We start from the raw sequence: 12808 nt of genomic DNA, 5'->3' as shown, positions 1-12808 counted from the left end.
ACGCACAACCATTTCTAGGGTTTACAAAGAATGGTGTGAAAAGGGAAAAACATCCAGTATGCGGCAGTCCTGTGGGCGAAAATGCCTTGTTGATGCTAGAGGTCAGAGGAGAATGGGCCGACTGATTCAAGCTGATAGAAGAGCAACTTTGACTGAAATAACCACTCGTTACAACCGAGGTATGCAGCAAAGCATTTGTGAAGCCACAACACAGTCAACTCAGTCTTGCCCTTCTGACACCTCCCATTGAGCTAAAAGATATTGATTAAATCGTTGACAGTGGTTACTCAGTAGATCAGTGTAAACATTCAGTTTTAAGATTTGTTCATACATTTACCAAAAGTTAAAACATGTAAGGCACTGGTGGGATAAGTTCCAAGAGTTATTTCTATCCATGTGTCAATCTGTCCCTCTCCCTCGTCACCTTGTTTCCTGCTCTTCATTGAAGCAAGATCTATGATGATATTGGTGAAGTCCAGCTGCTGAACCAGGTTATATTCCAAGGAAATGATGGTTAAAACTATCATTATTCACACATTGTGACTCTTGGCCCTTTGAAAAGACATATGTTGCTCAAAAGTAGGGCTGGACAATTTCACCTAAAATCAAAATCACGATTAATTCAACATTTTACCTCAGTTACGATTATTGAATGATTATTTTGTTTTTTGTAGTTTTTTTGTCCTCATAGTTCACTGACAAGGTTTGTACTGTAAATATGCCCAACTATTAAAGCTGGATTTATTTATTTTTTTGATTCACAGATTTTAAACATTGATTATCTAAATGTTAATTGATAAGGTAATGTTGACGTCAACATTACAGAGACATGGTTCCCCTATATTCGGTGCATCACCACTGCTGAATAATGACCGCTGCTACTAAAATTTCACTCAATTATTTGATATCAATGCGGAACTACTGACTTTCACCCCCACACCGTGCGAGCACAGCAGCACACGCCTGCTAGCCTCTCCTCATTCATCAAGGGACATCTAAGTTACGTGACAACTGCTGTTATAAGAGCAGCGGAGTTAATCTCAGGTCTTTAAAGGAGTGCAGTGTCCTTTAAAGGAGTAGCGAGTGAGGGGATGGGAGAGAGCGAGCGGCAGAAAGTGACGGAAAAAGCGAGCGTGTCTGTTGTCAGTCTGGCAGTAAATGTACAGTGTAGGTCAGTATGAGGGGCCATACAAGCCATAATCTCTGGACCTCTCACATACCTTTATGGTTATGGAACAGTAACTCTGAGCAACTTTCCTATCAACGCTTTCTTAAGTTACTTTAGGTGCGTGTTGTGGATATTAGCTAGCAGTTAACTTACATAATGTTAACTAGCCTATAATTCTCGGTCACAACATTTGCATGACAGGAGCTATGTATTACTGCACGTGGTCACTGCATGACCATCAGAAAGCTTTCTTGGCAGGCAGAAGACTGACATTGTAACGTTATGCTTTGAGTTTATGAGCAGAGAGTTAGCCACTGACTGAACTTTAACTCAAAACAACGCTATTGTATATTACCCAAATGTAGTAGTAGTGAAATGCTTGCCATTTTGGCCAGTTGAAAAAATTAAAGGACGCAACATTTTTATCTGTTTGGGAAAACTCTAAATTTCCATCCTGTAATAGAGATGAGTGACACCTTCTGCTTTTTAGCTGACATATGGATGCACAGAGTTGCTCATAGTAGCTCAACTATGTGGTCTGTATCTTTATACAATAATATTCAACAAAATTGTTTGTTGATAGCTAAACTCAGGCTGACGCAGATGACCAATGCAATACAAGTACCTTTTTATAAATAAATTCAAAATCTGTATCCGCTCACTATGTTGAACTAATTGAAATCATGCATGTAGTTACATGTGGAGACATTCATCATGCATTGTGGTCTCATGCAAATATTTACTGTGTTCTAAAGGAATTATGAATTAAATTCTATTGTTGCAGTGCATCAACCTACAGTGCATATAAGCCCTTCAACACTCAGCAGGGACAAGTAGAATGACACAGAAGATAGTTTGCAACATATGCAAATGTATGCAATGTATCGCGCAAGTTAACCGGAGCTTTGTTGCTCCTTGTTTACTTCTGTAGCCTGCAACAGCGTGCTGCTGCCTGTGACGTTGTGTTATTCTTCTGCGCATGTGGGTCACTTTCAGGCCGCGGACAGTTCACACTGGAGTTTGATATGGGCCACATTTAAACAACAATGTGAACTGTCAAACAAAAAAAAATCGGATCTGGGAAATAATCGGAATTGAGCATTAAGGCCTGCAGTCTGAACGTAGCCTAATAAGCTGTGTGTTGTTTCATCTAAAATTCCAGTGTCATTCTCATTTGATATGTATCATACATTTGCATAAATGTTTTTGATGCCAGCTGGGTTGTGTAGATAAGCTTTCATAGGGTGACTGGCGGCTCGAAGGACAGGGCACATTTAAAAAGGCTGTTGTCACTTGAGGCCAGTCATTGGAGGGTGAATGACAAAGATGACTCGTCTGATGCTTCTCTTTATGTGGGTTGGTGAGTACTAATCCATTGTGTACATTTTAGCTTACCTTTTTAACAGTTCTTTTATCTTTCTGGTTTCATTAAACAGCATTCACTAACAAAGACCACGCCTGCGAAGATGTAGATTTAAAATAGTTTATTGCTTATGATGGGATCCTATGGAGAGAACGGATCAAGTGCCCGGAGGGTGGGCTGAGGGATGCAGGGATGGGGGAGAGGGTCGAGGGATGAGGGGTAGGGGTTGAGGTGTGATGGATGAAGGGTTGAGGGGAAGACTGGTGAGGGATGAGGAAGAGGAGTCGGATGGATGTGGGGATGAAGAGCAGACTGGTGTCTGCAGGCGTGAAGGTGTGTGGGGACTGGCGGAGTCGAGACTCTGGGCGGGGGAGCCGTCTCTTCATCAGCAGACGACGGTTTGGGTGGGAGGGATGAGAAAGCTGAGTCAAGGGGAGGTGAATGGAAAAGGTGTGCTTAAGTACTTCGAATGCGGAAATTGGGTGAGTTCAAGGCGTGGTCTTGGTTCCCGAATCTAGTTTATAAAACTTCATAATGTTAGGGATAACTCAATTTTACTCCTGCCACCTTAAAAGAGGCAAAACTAGTCTGATGTTACTATTTTTAAGTTACATAACATAAACAGCATTCCCACTATTACTAATCTCCAAACCTATTTTTGTTATACTACATTGGAGTAGAGTTCACAGTATAAATATTAAGTTGGCTGCTACATCTTAATCCATGTCATAATAATCTGGGCTGCCCCATTAGCAAATCAAGGATGCCCAACAGTGCCAAGTAAACGTGGTTTTTATTATTCTGAATTGAATATTAGACAAAGAACATTTACTCAGCAGAAAATTTGGACACATCCAGGGCTGGAACCACAGAAGCCCCCCACCCCCACTCCGCCTTTGAAATTGATTAATTTTGTCATTAAGTAACAATAAAGTCATGTAATTATTTTAAATTAGTATAAGTAACTACCCCCGCGACCCAACTCGGATAAGCAGATGATGAAGGATGGATGGATAAGTAACTACAAATTATTAGTAACTTCTTCAACACGAATGGATAGATGGATGGATGGACACTCACCTGTGTGGGTTTTTAGTAAATATGTTGCTTTCTGATGAGTACAACAACCCCTTTTCTAACTCATAGTCACCTTTCTGTTTCAGGTGTCACAGGGAGCACAGTGCTGGATCTGCAGAAGAGAATCATTGGCGGTCAACTGTGTCAACCAAATGATCGTCTGTATCACGTGAAATTAATAGTAAGTGATGGTAACAATGGCTTCTTCTGTGGTGGCTCTCTGATCACTGACCAGTGGATTCTGACAGCAGCTCACTGCTGGGAGGCGGGATGGTGAGAAAAACATGTTTCTCATTCATAAATTCAGACCATGTGTTTCGACATTGTTTAACCAGTCAATCAAAGAGTTATTTATATACTGGACAAATAGATTCATTGAGTGATTGATCTGTGGTTCTAGAAACATAAAAAGAAAAAATTAATTACATTGTGCTGATTTACTATGTACTGTAGAAGTAGATGTTTTCAATTTACTAATATTAATCTGTACTTACTTTTAGGACTATGTATGCAGTTTTAGGTGTGCATCCAGGTCCAGGACAACAAGTGCAAATCACAGCACCACCTGAGATCTATACAGATAAAGACAGCAACAACAACCTCCGGTCCCATGACATCATGCTACTGAGACTACCTAGGCCCACTCAGATTCGACCTATAGCTCTTCCCAACTGTCAACATCGTCCTAAATTGTGAGTTTTTAAATAACTGAAAGAGTTGGGTTTTTTATATGTTGTTTTTATATATATTTTAAATATGCACTTAATGGCTAAATATATATTGCAGTCACATTCTGAGGTTAAAGCTGGCTGCCCCAGAAAAAAAGGCCTGTCTTAATTAATTAATTAAGGTATATCTAACTATATAAGACAAAAGCACACCAAATTTTTTTTTAACCCTGTCAGTAAAGAGTACATTAGTAAACTTTATAATACAATTAATACAGTTGGAAAGGTACCTCTCGCACCTCTTAAAATCAGGTAATCTAAAGGATACATTCCTCTTCATACAAGGTATTGTGTAATCCAGTTTAAAGTGGTCCACCACCTACATGACTCTAAAGTGAGACTGTCAAAAATCTATCCAGAACTAAATTTAAAATGTAAAAGATGCAAACAAGATATTTTTCCATATATCTGGTCCTGACCAAAATTGCCCCAGATTAATACTGTTAAAGTGGAAGATTCCCCTCCTGTTTTTGCACATAGAGTTTGAAAGGTTCATGCAGTCACTGAAGGTAGAAAAGATCAGATGCACCATGAAAGGAATCTAGGAAATCTACTTTACATGGAAGCCCTTTTTAGACTTTGTAGATGGATTAGATGTTCAGTTGCTATAATGTTTTAACACGCATCTCACAACAACTTAATTTCCGTCATCCTTTGTTCCTTTATGAGCTTTTGAAATATAATTTTCCTTGATCATTATAATTTTATTCTTTACTTTTTTTTCTTTTAGTTTTACCCACTGTAAACTGCATACTTTGAATCAACTTGCCATCCTAGGGGCTGGGATGCGACTTGTGCAATTGGTGGGTGGCTAATGGGGTGGATGTTGAGTTTATGTGCCCATTGATTGCTGCATAATTTCACTCCAAAAAGTACAACAGTCTTGTGACCACAAGACTCTCCATGTTACTGTGAATCCATAGCATGTGCTGTGTGTTGAGATCACAGGGGCTAGGCATGGGGCCACTGTTTTTATGTCATTATAAAATGATTTCTTATTATTTTTGCTGTTTTTCAGGGGGGGGAAAGTTAATATTGCAGGTCACGCTGCCACTACTGGAGGCCCTAATAAGGAAAGAAGTGAGACTATTTTTCATAACTTGATAAGTGTAATGACCTATCTTCATAAAGTGTATTATTTTGTTTAATGATAGCACGGCAAATTTTGTAAAAATATCTTAAAACTGTTTTGTTATTTATCTTCAGGTGCAGATCAGCATATTTTACAGCTCTTTGGAAAATATTTAAAATCTTTAAATAAGGAAGATTATTGCACTTATGCTAAGAGGTTTAATTCTTAATAATAATGATAAATTCCATTTGTAACGTTTTGTGAATTGATCCTACAGTTTAAACCAGAGTATGCATATTAAATAATATAATATAATGAAAATGTTTTTCTTTTCCTTTAGCGCCTGGTGAATCAACTACTCTCCAATGTGTAGACATTGACATTGTCGACTGTCAGGGACTCAGAAACCATTTGAAAAACACAAACCGCTTTTTCTACAGAAAAGTGGTGTATCAACACTGGTTCTGTGGCCAGAGTCCTGGAGTGGATGTGTGTTCTGTGAGTTCCCATGGCTTCAAAACTTAAATCGTCTGTACAGTCATTAAAAGTTTTGATCATCAAGATTAATCAAGATTTTAATAATGAAGTAGAATTATATTACAAGAAATATAAAGTATACTTCTCTCTTACAGGGTGACTCTGGTGGAGGAGTGGTATATCAGAACAAAATCTACGGTGTCATGTCTTTCACTGGTGATATAGACAATATATGTACTCAACCAGCTGCATTTGTGGACATCTGCAATCAACAATACATGCAATGGATCAAAGATACTGCTGAAATATCACAGAGAGGGTGTGGTCTATTTTGTGGCTAACTGGAAACAGGTCGACTTGTATAATAAACAATGAGATTTCAGCTCTACAAGAAACCATAAGTGATTTCCTTGTGATTTTATACTGTTATGTTTTCACAGAAATAGAAAACAGTGTTTGTCGAAATGATTTGGGTATGAAGGTGAAAACCATTGCATAGTGCTAAAGAAGAAATAAAAACATGCACCTTTTCTAGTGAGGTGTTGGCTTGCAGGTAGACATCCCACAAAGAGGGAAGAGCTGGAGTAAAGTTTGTTTCATGGGTCCACTTTGTTTTAAAGGAATTGACTCAGAGTCCAAATTAAGTAGTACTTTGGTCTATTAGGGACTGGTTTTGTTAGCACAGATCTCTGGGTGTGACAGTATGTCCAATTGGATTATTCAAAACAACATGCCCATTTGTTGTCTTATCCATGAACCACTTATCAGTTGATGATTTCCTGTACATGAAGTACGTTGGTACTGAACAATATGAAAGTAATTCCTAAGAATTAACATTTCAGCACATATTTTGTAAAAGCCATCTAGTAAGTCATCCAAATAATGTACAGAGAGAAAAGAATATGTGATTCAAGTCAGTGAGCTCTCAGGACAATAAGTGCCTCTAATTTAATTTCATTGTAATTTCCCTGCTATCTCTTTACGAGGGAAGAAAATGTTGACAAAAGATCTAAACTTTGCATAAATGTGTTAGAGCTTTGCAGCCAATGGGGTTGAGTTGATAAGCCTTTATGAGGTAGTTGGATAGCTGCTGCTGTTATCAGAGGGTGAATGACAGCGATGGCTCGTCCAGTGCTTCTCCTTTTTCTGTGGGTCGGTGAGTGTTAAAAAAACCTATCTACTTTGTAGTTCACACTATACCTTAATATTTTTGAGTATCATGTATTTTGAAATTATATGTCTAGCTAATCCATTACATACACTTGTTGTCGTGCCTCTCACTCTCCCTGTCCCTGGTGCTAGCAATGTGTGCATTTGTTTGTTTGGGAGGTTATCTTGAAAGTTACTTCATTGGTTTAAATTGCATCACACCTTAAAGGTACCCTGTCAAGTGTTTGTGTTTGTTTGTGGTGAGTGCAACGGAACAACATTTTTAGGTATGGGTCCACAGGGCACCCTTAAGATAGATTTATAGTTGTACTTAAAGGCTCCATAGCGCCCTCTCTCTGTTGTAGTAAATGAAAGAACATACACACAGCAATTGTACAGCAGAAGCCTTTTATTCAGTGATAATGAGACAAATTGAAATACAAGCTATACCTGCTATACCCTATTTCTACAATTTCTTACTGGGGAATCTCATTTTCTTCTATTCTAACTGAGAACAGATAAGATGACTTAGTGCAAACGGACACTGTTTTACCCCCAACTCACCTGGTGGAGGATTTTCTCATTCAGGTGTCACAGTGACCACAGAGGTGGATCTGCAGAAGAGAATTATTCATGGTCAACCATGTGAGCTTATGTACCATGTGAAACTGAGAGGAGTTGCAGCAGATGGATCTTCAAACCTGTGTGGTGGCTCACTGATCAGTGGCCGCTGGATTTTGACTGCAGCTCACTGTTTGAAGCCAGGAAGGTAAGAAATTGACAGCATTTCTTAAAATACTGTAAAATCTTCGCACTATAAATACATAGAGGCTAATTAAGGGTACATAATTGTGCATGTTTTTTGTGTTTTTGAAAAAAAATTTCTAACCCGCAGTACTAAAAGTGAATGTGTTTTACTGTTTTTTAATATATCCAATGTGTAGGACTATGTTTGCAGATTTAAGTGTGCATCCAGGGGGTCCAGTGCAAGAAGTAAAAATCACGGCAGAACCTGTGATCTATACAGATAAAGACAGCAACAACAACACCAGTTCCCATGATATCATGTTACTGCAGTTACCTAGCCCCCCTGAAATTCAACCTATAGCTCTTCCTGATTGTGAATGTCGACCTAAAATGTGAGTTGTGATTTTTCCCCATCTAAAAAAATATAGAGGTGCTTGTCAGTTGTTCGTTTTGACAAGTATGTGGAACACTGCATTCTGTGTTCGATTCAAAATGTTTATTATGTTTAGATTTTTGGAAAGATGCATCTATCATCTAACGATAGCTAACAGTTTATGGCCCTTGAAGTCTCACAGTTTCTGAAGGTTTGTTCCAGATCTGAGCAATTTAGCAGCCAAAAGTAGCTTTACCAAGTTCAGATTTAGTTCTGGAAGAAGCTCCACTCTTTAACACTAGGACACTTTACAACTGCACATGTTTCTGTAGTTCCAACAAATCTCTGGCAGTTGGTGTCACCTAGAGATACCTTTATTTAGTCAGTCTTATATGGGTCTAGATGTGGTGAAGGCTAATGACAAGACAAAAGCACACCAAAAAGCAGAATGTTTATGACTACAGCACTCTTCATGTTACTTTGTGAATCCACAGCATGCGCTGTGTGTGTGGAGATTGCAGATGGGGATAGGCATGGGGTAAGTGTTTTTTAAGGCATTATTGGTTTCTTCTTATTTTTCAGGGGGGAAAAAGTTAAGATCGCAGGTCACGCAGCCACTACTGGAGGTCCTAATGATGAAAGGAGTGAGATGATTTTTGATCATTTAATGATCTATTTTGAAATATATTTGAATAAACATACATTTGCCTATGGGCTTAGACAGTTTCATTTATATTCTGCTGCAGTTCTGCATGCAATTAAATATATTAAAAGAATATTTTGCTTATTCTAAAAATATATATTTTTAGTTTAAATTCTTCAAACAATATTTCGTGTTTACATCTTGTTCTTTTTTTCCAGGACCCAGTAAATCCCCTGATCTCCACTGTGCAGACATTACGATTGTCAGATGTGATAACCTCAAAGCTACTTTAAAAAAAAATTTCAGAAAGGTCTACGAAGTCAAGGTGTCTCAAAAATGGTTCTGTGGCCAAACACCTGGAGTGGATATATGCTATGTGGGTTTGCATGGCCTCTAATAAATACTTTCCTCTTTTGTGATTCAAGTTTTGACTATTTTAAGATAGATAGAAGTCTTTCAATAAGGGTAAACAAACAAAATATATTTCTCTCTCACAGGGAGATTCTGGTGGAGGAGTGGTGTACAAAGACAAGATTTATGGTGTTATTTCTTTTCTTGGAGATCCTTACAATGTATGTAGAACAGCAAGTGCATTCATGGACCTCTGCAATCCAAAATACGCTACATGGATCAGTAAAACTATTACCTGAGAAAAAGATGTCTCCAGTATGCTGTGGTTAAGTCTTTCATAATTAAAAGAGTTCAGTTCGTTGAGAAACTTTGTGTGCTTTCTGTTTTTATTAAAGATGGTCAATCTTGTATACGATAAAAAAATAAATAAAAAAACATTGTGTGACTGACGCATCATGGTTCTGTTAAAGTCCATTTGTGTTAAACGGCGGTACATAATAACTTGCCAATAACATAATGTAAAAAAATAATGACGAAGAAGAAGCCCTGCTCACTGCTGTAAATGGTAAGACATGTGAATAATCCTGTACATCCAAATCCTGGGATTTTTACTATGCAGATTAAATAATACATTTTTTGCTTAACTTTTAATGTTAAAGCATGGCTGTGATTACTGGGGCGGCTGTGGCTCAGGAGGAGCGGGTGGAGCGGGTTGGCTGTTAATCGGAAGGTCGGCGGTTCGATCCCTGGCTCCCCCTGGTTGCGTGTCGAAGTGTCCTTGGGCAAGATACTGAACCCCGATTTTCCCCTGGCAAGTGTATGGATGAGTGTGAATGTTAGTTTCCGTTTGAGCACTTAGGCTCAGTGTATGAATGCGTGTGACTGGTGAATGCAGATGTAGTGTAAAAGTGCTTTGAGTGGTCAAAAAGACTAGAAAGGCGCTGTACAGAGCATTTACATTTAAATAAAATGCCAAGGAGAAATCATGTTTATTAGCATCATCACATTTCAGTCTCTTGAAATCAAGCAACTCCTGAATTCTACATTGGTGTTTTTTTTTTTTTTACACATCACAAAAACATTTTTTGATTGTGTTTTCTTTTTCAGTCATGTAAACAAACACTGGAATGACAGTTATTGCTGCAAAATAAATTACAGTCATATTTAGAATAACTGTGCTATTTGTAATGTTCCTATATGTTATTTGGATCATTATACTCACTAGCTTGCCATTTGCAAATCATTCAATGAAATCCGTGTGTTGTGGTTGGTGCCGGTCATTTGTTGATGTTAGTGGACTCCATTTCTAAATGTTACCTAATGTTGCGCACTGTTGTTGCTGTACGTAAGTGGAAGAAAAAGCATTCAAGAGCATGCATAAACATCACATTCTTTGGATTTTGCTGTAAAAACATCCCGAGTTCTTTACATGGGCAATACAAAGCGATTAATATATGTAAATTGTTTCACATTCTTTCATATGTCAGTTTTAACGTTGTTGAAAGCCAACCACCCAATTTAACCCCTGTATTGTTATGGTGATATATGGCAGTTATTAATTTAAGAAGTAATGTCTTGGGTTATGTACATCCATTTACTAAGTCGAAAATCTTGGCTTAGTGTGTAGAATAGAATATAAGAATATTGCATTCATTTACATTTTTTGAGTCTGTGGTTTCCAAACTAGGGGGTGGAAGAGAAATGTGAAATGAAATGAAATGACAAATGTGGAGTGAAAGTAAAGTTGATAGACCTTATTAGACCTTTTTTTCTTTTTTCTAGATATTGACCTGTCAAACACTACTGTAACGGATATTAATTGCTGCAATGCTTTGCAATAACTGCTGGAACTCAGCCATAAGTTCCACCGGTTATGACACATGGAGAAGGTTTACCAACCTGAGCCATTTGGGACGGCTTAGCAAGGCTGAGACTGAGGTCAGAGAGATGTATTCAGAAATCAAAACAAGTCATTTTTTTGTTTCTCTTTCTCTCACTTGTAGTTTTTTTTATGGTGATCATAGTTTTTAAGATTGTCGTGCAGTGTGTTGTGAAAATCATGTTGTAAAACTCATGTCTTTGTGCTCTGAGTTTTCAGGTATTCAACCTGACTGAGCTTTTATTTGGAAGCCTCCTATTGCAGAACAGATTAATGCCTTGTCAAGTGTCGAGTGTCCCTATTGATCCTAATCTGAGCTGTCAGGCGCAAGTTCTCTGTAATCATCAAGTCAAGGATAATCTGGTTTGAAAAGGCTGTAGACCAGTAGCGTTTTTACTGGCTGCTGTTTAACAAATTGCTAACCCTTTGAAAAAGGCTTAAGGGTAGAAAGAAATAGAAATTGATTTAACACTGGGACATGTTTCTGAAAAAAGCTATCCATTCACACCTACTGTATGACATTTAGTTTGCTGTACTGTGTGTATTTTGACTGTAGGCTTTTACATTTGTGATATTTTCTATGTGTGTACTGTTCACTTAAAGTCTCAATGAGTTTATCTTTTTGAGGTTGTTAACAGGTCCATTATCCATGTCTTAGTTTGTCATGTAAGTTCTTCTTGCATAACCTTTGCCTAGTTACAGTCCTTGCATACTCAGTGAAGACTTAATTTATTTGATCACACCCTATGAGTGGTGGTGGGGAAAGCATACATTTTTGTACTGTATGTCCAATTTATTTTTCAGTGTCAAATTGCATTTCAAGTTTAGCAATGCCTTGCAAGGAGTTTGTTAGAAATATTTTGTAATTTCTAAAGGAAGTAAGGTCTTAGAGAGAACAGAGAACTTCCTCTGCACAAACCTTTTTCAACTCTGATAGATTTAGTGGCAGTAGGAATGTGAAGATGCATTGTTGATGTAATTCTTGTTTCACTATTTAAAACAATCACCACTTGGTTAGGGTTAAGAACAGATTGTGGTCTTGGTTAAATATTAAAAAATGTCAGTGTGGCTTGACACAGGAGACACAACTTGTTAACATTTCCTATCCTTCACTGAAGGGCTTTTGTTGCTTAAACCTGGGGTTCGATTCCCACTGTGAAACATCCACCATTGTGTCCCTGAGCAAGACACTTAACCCATCGTTGCTCCAGAGGCGTGCGACCTCTGACATGTATAGTAGAATAGTCAAATTGCATTTCAAGTTTAGCAATGCCTTGCAAGGAGTTTGTTAGAAATATTTTGTAATTTCTAAAGGAAGTAAGGTCTTAGAGAGAACAGAGAACTTCCTCTGCACAAACCTTTTTCAACTCTGATAGATTTAGTGGCAGTAGGAATGTGAAGATGCATTGTTGATGTAATTCTTGTTTCACTATTTAAAACAATCACCACTTGGTTAGGGTTAAGAACAGATTGTGGTCTTGGTTAAATATTAAAAAATGTCAGTGTGGCTTGACACAGGAGACACAACTTGTTAACATTTCCTATCCTTCACTGAAGGGCTTTTGTTGCTTAAACCTGGGGTTCGATTCCCACTGTGAAACATCCACCATTGTGTCCCTGAGCAAGACACTTAACCCATCGTTGCTCCAGAGGCGTGCGACCTCTGACATGTATAGTAGAATAGTCAAATTGCATTTCAAGTTTAGCAATGCCTTGCAAGGAGTTTGTTAGAAATATTTTGTAATTTCTAAAGGAAGTAAGGTCTTAGAGAGAACAGAGAA

The 12808-nt window shown here is 38.0% G+C and overlaps 2 protein-coding genes across 2 annotated transcripts in view; both read left to right on the top strand.

The window, feature by feature from the left end:
* Positions 1–6226, top strand: part of LOC123969116 (snake venom serine protease BthaTL-like) — an 11356-nt gene extending 5130 nt beyond the window's left edge. Inside the window, exons 2-7 of the mRNA XM_046046217.1 lie at positions 2398–2528; positions 3695–3881; positions 4109–4300; positions 5355–5416; positions 5749–5906; positions 6041–6226. Coding sequence (XP_045902173.1) covers positions 2486–2528; positions 3695–3881; positions 4109–4300; positions 5355–5416; positions 5749–5906; positions 6041–6226 — 828 coding nt within the window. The 5' untranslated portion in view covers positions 2398–2485. The remainder of the gene's footprint in view (positions 1–2397; positions 2529–3694; positions 3882–4108; positions 4301–5354; positions 5417–5748; positions 5907–6040) is intronic.
* A 1335-nt stretch (positions 6227–7561) lies between these two features.
* On the top strand, positions 7562–9447 carry LOC123969598 (kallikrein-6-like; the record flags this gene model as incomplete). Its single annotated transcript, XM_046047153.1, has 5 exons — positions 7562–7803; positions 7979–8173; positions 8737–8798; positions 9016–9173; positions 9295–9447. Coding segments are annotated over 5 exons (810 nt in total), but the record flags the coding sequence as incomplete, so codon positions are not given.
* Between the last annotated feature and the right edge of the window lie 3361 nt (positions 9448–12808).

Source organism: Micropterus dolomieu, linkage group LG04 (assembly GCF_021292245.1).
Source record: "Micropterus dolomieu isolate WLL.071019.BEF.003 ecotype Adirondacks linkage group LG04, ASM2129224v1, whole genome shotgun sequence".
Classification (NCBI taxonomy): Eukaryota; Metazoa; Chordata; class Actinopteri; order Centrarchiformes; family Centrarchidae; genus Micropterus; species Micropterus dolomieu.
The sequence above is the reverse complement of the archived record's forward strand: the minus strand, read 5'-3'. Positions and strand labels throughout refer to the sequence as shown.